At 56.5% G+C, this 14,782-nt stretch overlaps 2 protein-coding genes across 2 annotated transcripts; both read right to left on the bottom strand.

Moving 5' to 3' along the window:
* Positions 1-1,023: 1,023 nt before the first annotated feature.
* PSMC4 (proteasome 26S subunit, ATPase 4) lies at positions 1,024-9,369 on the bottom strand. Its single transcript, XM_061444465.1, has 11 exons — positions 9,264-9,369; positions 8,299-8,397; positions 7,172-7,358; positions 6,340-6,486; positions 5,418-5,527; positions 4,974-5,067; positions 4,145-4,312; positions 3,409-3,485; positions 2,834-3,002; positions 1,889-1,944; positions 1,024-1,137 (listed from the first exon to the last, which is right to left on the bottom strand). The coding sequence occupies exons 1-11, from the start codon at positions 9,297-9,299 to the stop codon at positions 1,024-1,026; spliced, it is 1,257 nt and encodes a 418-aa protein (XP_061300449.1). The 5' UTR covers positions 9,300-9,369.
* Positions 9,370-10,964: 1,595 nt separating this feature from the next.
* Positions 10,965-14,419, bottom strand: PSENEN (presenilin enhancer, gamma-secretase subunit). The gene is made up of 3 exons (XM_061444466.1): positions 14,322-14,419; positions 13,575-13,679; positions 10,965-11,106 (listed from the first exon to the last, which is right to left on the bottom strand). The coding sequence occupies exons 1-3, from the start codon at positions 14,380-14,382 to the stop codon at positions 10,967-10,969; spliced, it is 306 nt and encodes a 101-aa protein (XP_061300450.1). The 5' UTR covers positions 14,383-14,419; the 3' UTR covers positions 10,965-10,966.
* Positions 14,420-14,782: the final 363 nt, after the last annotated feature.

Raw genomic sequence — 14,782 nt, 5'->3', positions numbered from 1 at the left:
TGGTTAGGTCTTGAATGCATCCCAATGTATCCCAGTACGGCACCAGTGCGTCCCAGTATGACACCAGTGCATCCCAATGCATCCCAGTATGACACCAGTGCATCCCAGTATGATCCCAGTGCACCCCAGTATGATCCCAGTGCATCCCAGTAGCTCCTAAATGCATCCCAGTATGATCCCAGCGCATCCCAATGCACCCCAGTATGACTCCAGTGCATCCCAGTATGATCCCAGTTCATCCCAATAGCCCCTAAACTCGTCCCAGTATCACCCCAGTGCATCCCAATAGCTCCTAAATGCATCCCAGTGCATCCCAGTATCACCCCAATACATCCCAGTATGACCCCAGTACATCCCAATGGCCCCCAGTAGCCCCTAAATGCATCCCAGTTCATCCCAGTATCGCACCAGTGAATCCCAATAGCTCAACGCATCCCAGTATGACCCCAGTGCATCCCAATAGCCCCTAAATAGATCCCAGTATGATCCCAGTGCATCCCAATAGCCCCTAAATGCATCCCAGTATCGCACCAGTGAATCCCAATAGCTCCTCAATGCATCCCAGTATGACCCCAGTGCAACCCAGGATCACCCCAATACATCCCAGTATGACCCCAGTGCATCCCAATAGCCCCCAATAGCTCCTAAATGCATCCCAGTTCATCCCAGTATCGCCCCAGTGCATCCCAGTATGACCCCAGTGCATCCCAATAGCCCCTAAATACATCCAGTATGACCCCAGTGCATCCCAGTATGGCCCCAATGCACCCCAGCATCACCCCAGTGTCCCCCAGTGGCTCCCCATGGCCATCTCCATGGCCCCACTGATGCCCCAATGGGGTCCCCATGGCCCCAGTGATGCCCCATTGAGGTCCCCATGGCCCCAACGATGCCCCCAAGGCCCCAGTGATGCCCCATTGAGGTCCCCATGGCCCCAACGACGCCCCCCACAGCTCCCCCACCCCACAGCCCCCCCCACCCCCCAAGTGAGCCGCTGTGGGGCGCCGGGCGCTTTATTGGGGGTCACTTGTAGAACTCGTGCTCCTGCTCGTCCTTCTTGATGACGGTCTTGTAGGCCTTCTCGAAGTCCTTGGCCAGCACGATGTACCGGTTCTCCCGCACGGCCAGCATGCCCCCCTGTGGGGCAAGAGCACCCCATAGCGTCCCACAGCACCCACAGGCTATGGGGAGGGGGGCATTGGGGCAGCCGGGGCAACCCCACGGCAAGGGCGGGCGTTGGGGCAACCCATTGATGGCCATCAGGTCGACCCAATGGTGGACCATTGGCCGTTGGGTCAACCCAACGGTGGCCATCAGGTTGACCCAATGATGGCCATTAGGTCGACCCATTGATGGCCATCAGGTTGACCCAATGAAGACCATCAGGTTGACCCACTGATGGCCATGAAACCATTGATGACCATCAGGTTGACCCAATGATGGCCATGAAACCATTGCTGGCCATCACGGTGACCCACTGATGGCCATGAAACCATTGATGACCATCAGGTTGACCCATTGATGGCCATGAAACCATTGATGACCATCAGGTTGACCCATTGATGGCCATGAAACCATTGCTGGCCATCAGGTCGACCCATTGATGGCCATTAGATCAACCCAATGGTGGCCATGCCATGCTGTTGATAGCCATCAGGTCTACCCAATGGTGGACCATGCCATTGATGGCCATGAAGCCATTGATGGCCATTAGGTCAACCCAATGATGGACCATTAATGGCCAACCCAATGGTGGCCATGAAGCCATTGATGACCATCGAGTCAACCCAACGATGACAAACCCATTGATGGCCATGAAGTCAACCCAATGGTGGGCCACCCGCAGCCCCCACCCCATGGGTGCCCCCACCCCCATGGTGGCACCCACCTCCTGGCAGATGGAGTTGATATCGGCGCCGGAGATCTTGTCGGGCCGCGCCACGTCTTGGGGGGGGTGAAGGAAACATCCTCTTCTCCACGTCCCCATAGGGTCCCCATGTGGTCCCCAAGCCCAACGTCTCCCCATGGGTCCGGGTATCCCCACTATCTCCCCCATGGTGACCCCACTGTCCCCGTGGGCACCCCAATGTCCCGGGATGGGCTATGGGGACACGCCATGGGTGCAGCATCAGGGCAAGGCAAGGATGGACAAGGTCAAGCCAATGGAAGACCATGAGGTCAACCCAATCATGGCCATCAGGTCAACCCAACGGAGGCCCATGAGGTCAACCCAACGGCGGCCCATGAAGCCAACCCAACGGAGGCCCATGAAGCCAACCCAATGGAAACCCATGACCTCAACCCAATGGAAGCCCATGACCTCAACCCAACGGAGGCCCATGAAGCCAACCCAATGGAAGCCCATGACCTCAACCCAATGGAGGCCCATGAAGCCAACCCAACGGAGGCCCATGAAGCCAACCCAATGGAAGCCCATGACCTCAACCCAATGGAGGCCCATGAAGCCAACCCAATGGAAGCCCATGACCTCAACCCAATGGAGGCCCATGAAGCCAACCCAATGGAGGACCATGAAGCCAACCCAATGGAAGTACATGACCTCAACCCAATGGAAGCCCATGAACTCAACCCAATGGAGGCCCATGAAGCCAACCCAACGGCATCCCATGAAGCCAACCCAATGGAGCCCCATGAAGCCAACCCAATGGAGGCCCATGAAGCCAACCCAATGGAGCCCCATGAAGCCAACCCAACGGCATCCCATGAAGCCAACCCAATGGCATCCCATGAAGCCAACCCAACGGAGCCCCATGAAGCCAACCCAATGGAGCCCCATGGAGCCAAGGGAGCCCCCGGGTGTGCCGGCGGATACAGTCCTCGAGGTCGACCTCCTCGGAGAGGTTCATCTTGCCGGTGATGGTGGAGAAGATGAGGCGCTTCTGGCGCCGGTCGGGCAGCGGGAACTCGATCTTGCGGTCCAGGCGGCCCGGGCGCAGCAGTGCCGGGTCCAGGGTGTCCGCGCGGTTCGTGGCCATGATCACCTGCGGGGGGGACCCATAGGGAACCATTGGCGACCCATAGAGATCCACAGGGCCATAGGACCCATAGAGACCCATGGAACCCATTGAAGATGCATGGAATACATAGGACCCACAGAGACCCATAAGCAGCCATAGAGACCCACGGAACCCCAGAGGACCCATAGAACCCATAGAAGATCCATAGGAGCTCAAAGAACTCATAGAACCCATAGGAGATCCATAGAGCCCCATAGACACCATAGGACCTCATAGAACCCATACGAGACCCATAGGACATAGGACCCACAGGACCTGAAAAAACCCACAAGAGATCCATAGCACCCATAGAACCCCCATAACAACCATAGGACTCCCGTAGGACCCCATAGAACTCCCATAGGACCCCCATAGCACCCATGGGCCCCACCTTGACGTTGACGTTCTGGTCAAAGCCGTCCATCTGGTTGAGGAGCTCCAGGAGGATGCGTTGGACCTCACGGTCAGCTGGGGGTCATGGAGCACCCATGGGTGCCCCATAGCACCCATAGAGCACCCACTGACTGCCCCATAGAGCACCCACAGAGCACCCACTAACTGCCCCACAGAGCACCCATAGAACACCGACTGCCCCATAGAGCACCCATAGAGTACCCACTGCCCCATAGCACCCATGGACTGCTCCATAGCACCCATGGATGCCCCATACAGCACCCATAGAGCACCCACTGACTGCCCCATAGAGCACACACGGTCTGCCGCATAGCACCCATGGACTGTCCCATAGAGCACCCACAGAACACCTATGGGATGCCCCAATAACCCTCAGTGGGTACCCCCAACGCCCCCCCAAACACCCCCATTGCAGTGCCTATGGGGCTCTTCCCCCCACCCCAATGACCCCCAATGGACCCCGCATTGCAGTGCCTATGGGGCTCTTCCCCCCACCCCAATGACCCCCTATGGAACCCCCCCATTGCAGTCCCTGTGGGGCAATTCCCCCCACTCCGATGACCCCCAATGGCCCCCCCATTGACTTTCCTATGGGGCTCTTCCCCCCACCCCAACGCCCCCCAATGGAACCCCCCCATTACAGTCCCTATGGGGCCCTTCCCCCCACCCCAGTGCCCCCCGCCGCCTGCCCCACGGCCGCCCCACGGCGTTACCGCCGGTCTGGGCGTCGAAGCGCTTGGTGGCGATGGCGTCGATCTCGTCGATGAAGATGATGGCGGGGGCGTGCTCCTTGGCCAGGCGGAAGACGTCGCGCACCATGCGGGGCCCCTCGCCCAGGTACTTCTGCACGAACTCCGAGCCCACCACGCGGATGAAGGCCGCTGGGGGGCAGACCCATAGCGAACCATAGGGACCCATAGGGACTCATAGGGACCCATAGGAACTCATAGGGACCCATAGCGAACCCATAGGGACCCATAGCGAACCCATAGGGACCCACAGAGACCCCATAAACACCCATAGAAACCCACAGAAACCACATAGAGACCTACAAAAACCCCATAGAGACCCATAGGGACGCATAGAGACCCCATACGCGCCCATAGAGACACCATAAACACCCATAGAAACCTCAGAGAGACCCATAGAAACCTCACAGTAACCCTGAGAAACCCACAGAGACCCCCACAAAGACCCATAGAAACCCCATAGAGACCCATAGGGACCCATAGAGACCCACAGAGACCTATAGGGACCCATAGCGACCCATAGAGCAGAGGGAGCGTGTCCTCCCAGTGGGCTGCAGCACTACACTGCCCCCTGGTGGATGCGCAGCAACACTGCCTGGACCCTGCTATAACCCCATAAAGACCCACAGCGACCCATAGAAACCCATACAGACCCCATAGAGACCCAATAGAGACCCACAGAAACCCCACAGAGACCCATAGATATCCCTAGAGACCCCATAGGGACCCCTAGAGAGCCACAGAGACCCCATAGAGACCCACGGATCCCCCCCAGCACCCATGGGTGCCTTACCCGTGGTGTGATGTGCCACTGCCTTGGCCAGCATGGTCTTGCCACAGCCGGGGGGCCCATACATGAGGACACCTCGGGGGGGGTCGATGCCGATCTATGGGGCACAGCAATGGGGCAGGGTTATGGGGCACGGCAATGGGGCTGGGCTATGGGGTAGAGCAATGATGCTGGCACCCACCTGGGGGGGGTGGGCTATGGGGTAGAGTAATAGGGCAGGGCTATGGAGCAAAGCAATGGGGCTGGCACCCAAAAGTGCTCCTTAGGAGTGGGTGCTATGGGGCAGGGCCATGGGGCAGCACTATGCAGGTAGGGCTATGGGACAGGGCTATGGGGCAGGGCGATGGGGCTGGGCTATGCAGCAGGGCAATGGAACAGGGCTATGGTGCAGGGCTATGGGGCAGGGCTATGGGGCAGCGCCATGGGGCAGCGCTATGGAGCTGGTACCTGCTTGTAGAGCTCGAAGTGGGTCAGGGGCAGCTCCACGGCCTCGCGCACCTCCTGCTTCTGGATGTCCATGCCCCCGATGTCGGCGTACATCACATCCGGCTTCTGGTCTGCAGTGGGGCACAGACCCACGGCAATGGGGCAGGGCACCCACGGCTATGGGGCACGAGAGCCCTGCTATGGGGCAGGGATGGAGCCTCCCAACCGTGGGCATGAATGGAGCTCCAGCGCCATAGGCATGAATGAGGCCACCCATCCACCTCCATCCCCCCCATGACCCCTCCACCCCCTTCCATCCCCATTGCTGCCCCATTGATTCCCCATTGCATCCCTATTTGTCCCTTACGGCTTCCCCATTGTTGTCCTATGGCTGCCCCATTGCTTCCCACTTCCCTCCCCATTGCTTCCCACTTCCCTCCCCACTGCTGCCCCATTACATCCCCATTGTTGCCCCACTGCTGCCCCCCACCTGCCCCATTGCTTCCCTATTGCTACCCCATTGCTGCCACACGGCTGCCCCACACCTGCCCCATTGCTTCCCTATTGCTATCCCATAGCTACCCCATGGCTGCCCCATTGCATGCCCACTGCATCCCAATTGCTGCCCCGTTACTTCCCCATTGCTACCCTATCGCTTCCCCACAGATTCCCCATTGCTTCCCCACAGATTCCCCATTGCTTCCCCTTACTCTCTCCATTGCTTCCCCATTGCTGCCCCATTACTTCCCCATTGCTACCCTATTGCTTCCCCACAGATTCCCCATTGCTTCCCCTTACTCTCCCCATTGCTTCCCCCTTCCCTCCCCATTGCCACCCCATTACAGCCCCACTGCTGCCCCATTGATTCTTCCTTCCCTCCCCATTACAGCCCCACTGATTCCCCATTGCATCCGTCCGCACCGCTGCCCCACGGCGGCCCTACCGGCGGTGAGCATCATGATGCTGCTGTCAGCCTCGGGGGGCAGGACGTCCACCAGGGCGTTGCTGTGCTTGTGCAGCGCCACCGAGGCGTTGGGCTTGAGCAGCTCCCGGTCGATGGTGCTCAGGATGCGCACGTAGTAATTGGAGCCTATGGGGGCAAGGGGGGGCAAGGGGCGTCAGTGGGAGTGAATGGGAGTCAATGTGAGTCAATGGGGGTCAATGGGAGTCAATGGGAGTCAGTGGAGACCAATGGAAGTCAATGGGGGTCAATGGGAGTCAGTGGAGGCCAATGGAAGTCAATGGGGTCAATGGGGGCCAATGGGGGTCAATGGGAGTCAATGGGGGTCAATGGAAGTCAATGGGGGTCAAAGGGCGTCAACGGGGGTCAATGGAGTCAATGGGGGCCAATGCGAGTCAATGGGAATCAAAGGGGTCAATGGGGGCAATAGGGGTCAATAGGAAGAAATAGGAGCCAATGAGAGTCAGTGGAGGTCGCTCCACATCCCTAATCTATAGGGCTACAGCCCCCCCATCATCCCCTAGGTATGGGGCTGCCCCATGGGGCTCTGTCCATGGTGCTGAGCCATAGGGTTCTATCCACGGCCCTCATCTATGGGGCTTTCTCCATAGTGCTGACCCATGGGGCTCTATCCATGGTGCTGACCTATAGAGCCCTATCCATGGTGCTGAGCCATAGAGCCCTATCCATGGTGCTGACCTATGGAGCCCTATCCATGGTGCTGATCTATGGGGCTCTCTCCATGGCCTTGCTCTATGGGGCTCTATCCTTGCTGCTGAAATATGGGGCTACCCCCTGCCCTCGCCGTGCCCACCGGTGGTGGAGCCCACGATGGCCGTGTTCTGGTCGACGGCCTCCAGGAACTGCCCGATGACGAGGGGGATGCTCTGGATGCGCTTGACCTCCTCCTGCGCGTGCAGGAACTCCTTCTTGAGGTTCTTCTGCTCGTCCTTGATGTACTCCTCCTGCACCTCCAGGAACTCCAGCTCCTGCTGCAGCCGCTGCGCCAGACCATAATAGTCACTGTCTGTCCCATAATGGTCACGTACACACCATAATAACCACCATACAGACCATAATAGTCACTGTCCGTCCCATAATGGTCACGTACACACCATAATAGCCACCATACAGACCATAATAGTCACTGTCCGTCCCAAAATGATCACATACACGCCATAACAGCCACCATCCATCCCATAATGGTCACATACACGCCATAATAGCCACAATCCATCCCATAATGGTCCCACACGCTCCATAATAGCCACCATACAGGCCATAATGGACACTGCCCATCCCATAATGGTCACAGACAGACCATACTAGTCACTGTCCATCCCATAATGGTCAGTATCTAACCTGTAACAGCCACTATCCATCCCATAATGCCCACACACACGCCGTAATAGCCACTATCCATCCCATAATGCTCACATACAGACCATAATAGCCACCATCCATCCCATAATGATCACTATCCATCCCACCATGGTCACTATTCATCCCATAATAGTCACCATTCAGACCATAAATAGGGCCCACAGCCCATAATAATGAGGCTCTCCATCCCATAATGATCCCCGTGGATGCCACTAACCCCCACTGACCCCATTGACCCCACTGACCCCCATTGACCCTACTGACCCCCATTGACCCCCACTGACCCCCACTGACCCCAATTGACCCCCACTGACCCACATTGCCCCCATTACCCTATTGACCCCCATCACCCCCACTGACCCCCATTACCCCGTAGCCCCCCACTACCCCATAGCCCCTATAGCCCCCCATTATCCCCACTACCCCATAGCCCCCATTACCCCATAGCACACCATTACCCCATAGCCCCCACTACCCCATAGCCCCCATAGCCCCCCATAGCCCCCCACTACCCCATAGCCCCCATAACCCCATAGCCCCCCATATGTCCCCCCCTACCTTGTACCGGCTGTAGAGGTCCTCGAGGTCCTCGGGCTCAGGCACCAGGAAGGACAGCCCGGGGGGGGGCCTGGGGGCAGCCAGGGCAGGGAGCTCCTCCTGGGGGGGGGGCACCCATGGGTGGGGGGCACCCATAGACATGGGAGGGCACCCATGGGTGGGGGGGCACCCATAGACATGGGGGGGCACCCATGGGAGGGGGGGCACCCATAGACATGGGGGGGCACTCATGGGAGGGGGGGCACCCATAGACATGGGGGGGCACCCATAGAAGGGGGGGCACCCATAGACATGGGGGGGCACCATGGGTGGGGGGCACCCATCGAGATGGGGGGGCACCCATGGGGGGGGGGCACCCATGGGAGGGGCACTTATAGACATGGGGGGGCACCCATAGACATGGGGAGGGGCAAACAATGGGGGGGTGGGGGGGCACCCATGGAAGCGGGGATGTGCGGTGGTTTAGGGGCATTTTGGGGTGAATTCAGGCTGCTTTGGGGCTCTTTTGGGGTCATTTGGGGAATTTTGAGGTGCTTTCGGGCAATTTTGGGGTGATTTGAGGAGATTTTGGGATGATTTCGGCAGATTTTGGGCTGGTTTGGGGTTATTTTAGGCTGGTTTGGGGTGATTTTGGGCTGTTTTGGGGTAATTTTGGGGTGATTTGGGGTGATTTTGGCCGGTTTGGGGGTGATTTCGGGCGATCTGGGGCTGGTTTGGGGTGATTCAGGCCGATTTTGGGGTGATTTGGGGTGATTTTGGGCCAGGTTTGGGGCGATTTGGGGCAGTTTTGGGCCGATTTGGGGCTGTTTTGGGGTGATTTTGGCCGATTTGGGGGTGATTTTGGGGTGTTTCGGGCCGATTTTGGGGTGATTTCGGCCGATTTTGGGGTGTTTTGAGGTGATTTCAGCCGATTTTGGGGTGATTTCAGCCGATTTTGGGTGATTTCTCGCCGTTTCGGGCCTCACCTGCGCCTTCTCGCTCAGCAGCCCCAGCTCCTCCATCGTGACGGCGCGCGGCGGACGCCGGAAGTGCCGCTCCCCCACTTCCGGTTAGGGAGGTGACCCGGCTGTGGCGCGGGGGGTGACGGGAGATGCAGTCCAACATGGTGCCCGGCGCCCCTCTTGGCCACGCCCCCCAGCCGCTCCCAGCCAATGAGCACCGAGTGGGCGGGGCCAACGCGGATTCACTGAGGGGAGCGGGCCGGACCGCACCAAACCCGCATGGGGGGGGGGGGGGCGGGGATTCCTTTATATGACGTCAGACGACGTCACCCCCCCATTGGGGGGGCACACACACACAATCAGCACCCCCGAAGAACAACGGGGGGGTCCCCAAATTCCGCCCCGCTTTAGAGCCTATGGAACAACCCAGGGACATGGCTGCTCCCCCCCCAGCGCCGCAATGGTACGTCCCGCCGCCATTTTGTGCCCCCCCCTCCCTCACGCCTGGCCGCCATTTTGTGCCCCCCCCTTCCCCCGAGTCTGAGGTAAATCCCCACAGGTTTGGGGTAAAAAACCCGGTTTTACCCAATTTAACCCATTTTAACCGAATTCCCCCCCCCCCCGATTTTAACCATTGCCTTCCATTTCCACCCGTTCCCCCTCATTTTAAACCATTTCCCCCCATTTTAAGCTGCTTTTTAACCCTTTCCCTCCCGTTTTAACCCTTTTCCTCCCATTTTAACCCATTTGCTCCCGTTTTAACCCTTTCCCTCCCATTTTAACCCTTTTCCTCCCATTTTTACCCTTTCCCTCCCATTTTAACCCATTTGCTCCCGTTTTAACCCTTTCCCTCCCATTTTAACCCTTTCCCTCCCGTTTTAACCCTTTTCCTCCCGTTTTAACCCATTTACCCCATTTTAAGCCTAATTTCAACCCATTTCCTCCCATTTTAACCCATTAACCCTCATTTTAAGCCTCATTTTACCCCATTTTCACTCATTTTACCCCATTTTCACTCATTTTACCCTTTCCCTTTATGTTAACCCATTTCTCCCCATTTTCCCCTCATTTTAACACATTTCCCCTCATTTTAATCCTTTTACCCAATTTTACCTCATTTTCCCTCATTTTACCCCATTTTCCCCCATTTCCCCCCATTTCAAGCCTCATTTTAATCCTCATTTTACCCAATTTTAACCCATTTTCCCTCATTTTCCCCCATTACCCCATTTCAAGCCTCATTTTACCCAATTTTAACCCATTTTCCCTCATTTTCCCCCATTACCCCCATTTTACCCCATTTCAAGCCTCATTTTACACCATTTCTCCTCATTTTAATCCTCATTTTACCCCATTTCCCCCCTCACCTCTCCCCTCCCGGCCAATAGTGGGTCCATTGAGCCCCATAGCGGGGGGGGGTTATGGGGTGTCATTGGTGTTGTCCCCCCCATTGCCAATGGGGGGGTCCCATGGGCGAGTCCATTGTGCCCCATAGCAGGCTATGGGGTGTTGTTGGTGTTGTCCCCCCCCATTGCCAATGGAGGGGTCCCATGGGCGAGCCCATCGTGCCCCACAGCGCTATGGGGTGCTATGGGGTGCGCTATGGGGTGCTGTTGGTGTTGGTTCCCCCCCCCCCATTGGCAATGGGAGGGGTTCCATGGGCGAGCCCATCGTGCCCCACAGCGCTATGGGGCGCTATGGGGTGCTATGGGGTGCTATGGGGGGCGCTATGGGGTGCCCAGGGGCAGGGTGAAGGCCAGCAGGTCCCCCCAGCCCCCCCAGCGCGCCCGCTGCGTTTGGAACACCCCGACCCAGGCCCCCAGCGCCAGGACCCACAGCGACAGACCCACGGCGGAGCGGCGCACGTCTGCCGTGGGTACAGAGGGGTGTATGGGGGGATATAGGGTATATATGGGGGATGTATGGGGGGATATAGGGTATATATGGGGGATGTATGGGGGGATATAGGGTATATATGGGGGATGTATGGGGGGATATAGGGTATATATGGGGGATGTATGGGGGGATATAGGGTATATATGGGGGATGTATGGGGGGATATAGGGTATATATGGGGGGATGTATGGGGGGGGATATAGGGTATATATGGGGGATGTATGGGGGGATATAGGGTATATATGGGGGATGTATGGGGGGATATAGGGTATATATGGGGGATGTATGGGGGGGATATAGGGTATATATGGGGGGATGTATGGGGGGATATAGGGTATATATGGGGGGATGTATGGGGGGATATAGGGTATATATGGGGGGATGTATGGGGGGGATATAGGGTATATATGGGGGATGTATGGGGGGATATAGGGTATATATGGGGGATGTATGGGGGGATATAGGGTATATATGGGGGATGTATGGGGGGGATATAGGGTATATATGGGGGGATGTATGGGGGGGATATAGGGTATATATGGGGGGATGTATGGGGGGGATATAGGGTATATATGGGGGGATGTATGGGGGGGATATAGGGTATATATGGGGGGATGTATGGGGGGGATATAGGGTATATATGGGGGATGTATGGGGGGATATAGGGTATATATGGGGGGATGTATGGGGGGGATATAGGGTATATATGGGGGGATGTATGGGGGATATAGGGTATATATGGGGGGATGTATGGGGGGATATAGGGTATATATGGGGGGATGTATGGGGGGATGTATGGGAGGGATATAGGGTATATATGGGGGATGTATGGGGGGGATATAGGGTATGTATGGGGGAATGTATGGGGGGATATAGGGTATATATGGGGAATGTATGGGGGGATATAGGGTATATATGGGGGATGTATGGGGGGTGTATGGGGGGGATATAGGGTGAATCACTGTTCTGTATGTGTGTTTTGACACTTGACACTATGGGGGATAATGGGTGTATATATGGGGGGATGTATGGGGGGGATATACGGTGTATATATATGGGGGATGTATAGGGGGGATGTATAGGGGATATGGGGGGTGTATGGGGTGATGCATAGGGGATATAGGGTATATATATGGGGGATGCATGGGGGATGTATAGGGAGGGATATAGGGGAGTATATGGGGTATATGGGGGGATGTATAGGTGGTATAGGGGATATGTATGGGGGGATGTATGGGGGGATGTATAGGGAGGGATATAGGGGGTATATAGGGTATATATATGGGGATGTATAAGGGAGTATATAGCGTATATATATGGGGGGATGTATGGGGTATATAGGAGTGTATAGGGGGTATATAGGAGTATATGGGGTGTATAGGGGGTATATAAGGGTATATAGGGTTATATAGGGAGGTATATAGGCAGTATGTAACGACATATTTACAGGGATATATAGAAGTATATAGGAGTACAGGGGTGTTTAGGGGGTATATAGGGAGTATATAGGGGGTATATAGAGAGTATGGGGTGTTTAGGGGGGGATATAGGGGAGTATGTAAAGACATATATAGGGGTATATACAGGGAGTATATGGGGTATATAGAGGTATACATATGAGGTATATGTATAGGGGGATATAGATACACGAAGGTATATACATAGGGGCGTATATATAGGGGTGTATATAGTGGTACATAGAGGTATAGATATTGGGGGGATACAGGGGTATATGGGGGGAGATGGGGGTACATAGGAATATATATAGGGGTATATACAGCGGTATAGAGACGTATATAGGGGTGTATATAGAGGGTATAGGGGGGTACATATGGGGTATATAGGAAATATATAGGGGTGTATATAGAGGATATAAGGGTATATATGGGGTATATAGGAAATATATAGGGGTGTATATAGAGGATATAAGGGTATATATGGGGTATATAGAAAACATATGGGGGATGTGGGAGAACACAGGGGTAGAAAAGGGGGTAATGGGGGGAAAGGGAGGAACGGGGGGGGAGAGAAGGGGGGGAACCCCAGGTTAACAACTGAACCTTCCATAGACCCACACAGACCCACAATGACCCCCCACTGACCCCCAAATCCCCCCATAGACACCCATAGCCCACCATAGATCCCCCATAGACCCCCATAGGCCCCCTATAGACCCCCATACCTCCCACAGCCACCCCATAGACCCCCACAGACCCCCGTAAAACCCTCCATAGCCTCCACATAGACCCCCATGCCCCACATAGGCCCCTATAAACCCTAATAGCCCCACATAGGCCCCCATTACCCCCCCACAGAGCCCCATAACCCCCCCATATCCCCCCATAGAGCCCCATAACCACCCCATATCCCCCCATAGACACCTATATCCCCCCTATACCCCCCCATAGCCCCCTATATCCCCCCCCCACAGGCACTCACAGCGCCGGATGAGCGCCTGCTCCCCATAGGGGGGCACCACGAAGGCCTCGCGGAAGAACCAGAGCACGTTCACGAGCCACAGGAAGGGCAGGAGCGCAAAGCCCCCTGGGAAACAGCGCCTATAGCGGTTATGGGGCGAGGGGGGGATATGGGGGGGCTATGGGGGTCTATGGGGGGGCTATGGGGGGTCTATGGGAGGGATATGAGGGTCTATAGGGGGTTATGGGTGGGGAAAAGGAGGACTATGGGGAGGAAAAGGGGGTGTATGGGGGTCAATGGGGATCTACAGGGGTCTATGGGGGTCTATAGGGGTTTATGGCGGGGGCAAAGTCGGTCTATGGGGAGGAAAAGGGGGCCTACAGGGGGCTACAGATGTCTATGGGGGGGGAAGTGGGTCTATGGGGAGGAAAAGGGGGCCTACAGGGGGCTACAGGGGTCTATAGGGGGGAAAGTGGGTCTATGGGGAGGAAAAGGGGGCCTATGGGGGTCTATGGGGCATTATGGGGGGAAGGAGGTTTATGGGGAGGAAAAAGGGGGTCTATAGAGGGTCTAAGGGGATCTATAGGGGATTATGTGGGGGGGAGAGGGGGTCTATGGTGGTCTATAGGGGTCTGTGGGGGTCTATAGGGGTTTATGGCGGGGGCAAAGTGGGTCTATGGGGAGGAAAAGGGGACCTATGGGGGGCTATAGGGGTCTATGGGGGCTCTATAGACATCTATAGGGCTCTATAGGTGCCATGGGGCTCACCCAGGTAGTACTTGCGGCACAGCTCCAGCTTGTCCTCATTGGAGACGCGCTCCAGGTTCATCTGCGCCCCAAAACTCAGCTCTGCCCCACAAGTGACCCCCCCCCCGGCCCCATAACCACCCCCTGGGACCCATAACTGACCCATAGGTCCCATAACTGCCCCACAGGTCAGATAACTGCCCCATAACCCCCACTTGGACCCATAACTGCCCCATAGGACCCATAACTGCCCCTTGGGACCCACAACTACCCCACAGACCCCCTTGGGACCCATAACTGCCCCATAATCACCCCCTGGGACCCATAACTGCCCCATAGCCCCCCCTTAGGACCTATAACTGCTCCACAGTCCCCCATTGGGACCCATAACTGCCCCACAGCCCCCCATTAAGACCCATAACTGCTCCATAGCCCCCCATTGGGACCCACAACTGCCCCACAGCCCCCCCTTGGGACCCATA

This window comes from Pezoporus flaviventris, unplaced genomic scaffold (genome assembly GCF_033815535.1).
Source record: "Pezoporus flaviventris isolate CSIRO_AGI_PZ_B2104156 unplaced genomic scaffold, CSIRO_AGI_Pfla_v1 ptg000900l, whole genome shotgun sequence".
NCBI classification, from domain to species: domain Eukaryota; kingdom Metazoa; phylum Chordata; class Aves; order Psittaciformes; family Psittacidae; genus Pezoporus; species Pezoporus flaviventris.
This window is presented reverse-complemented; position numbering and strand designations above follow the sequence as displayed.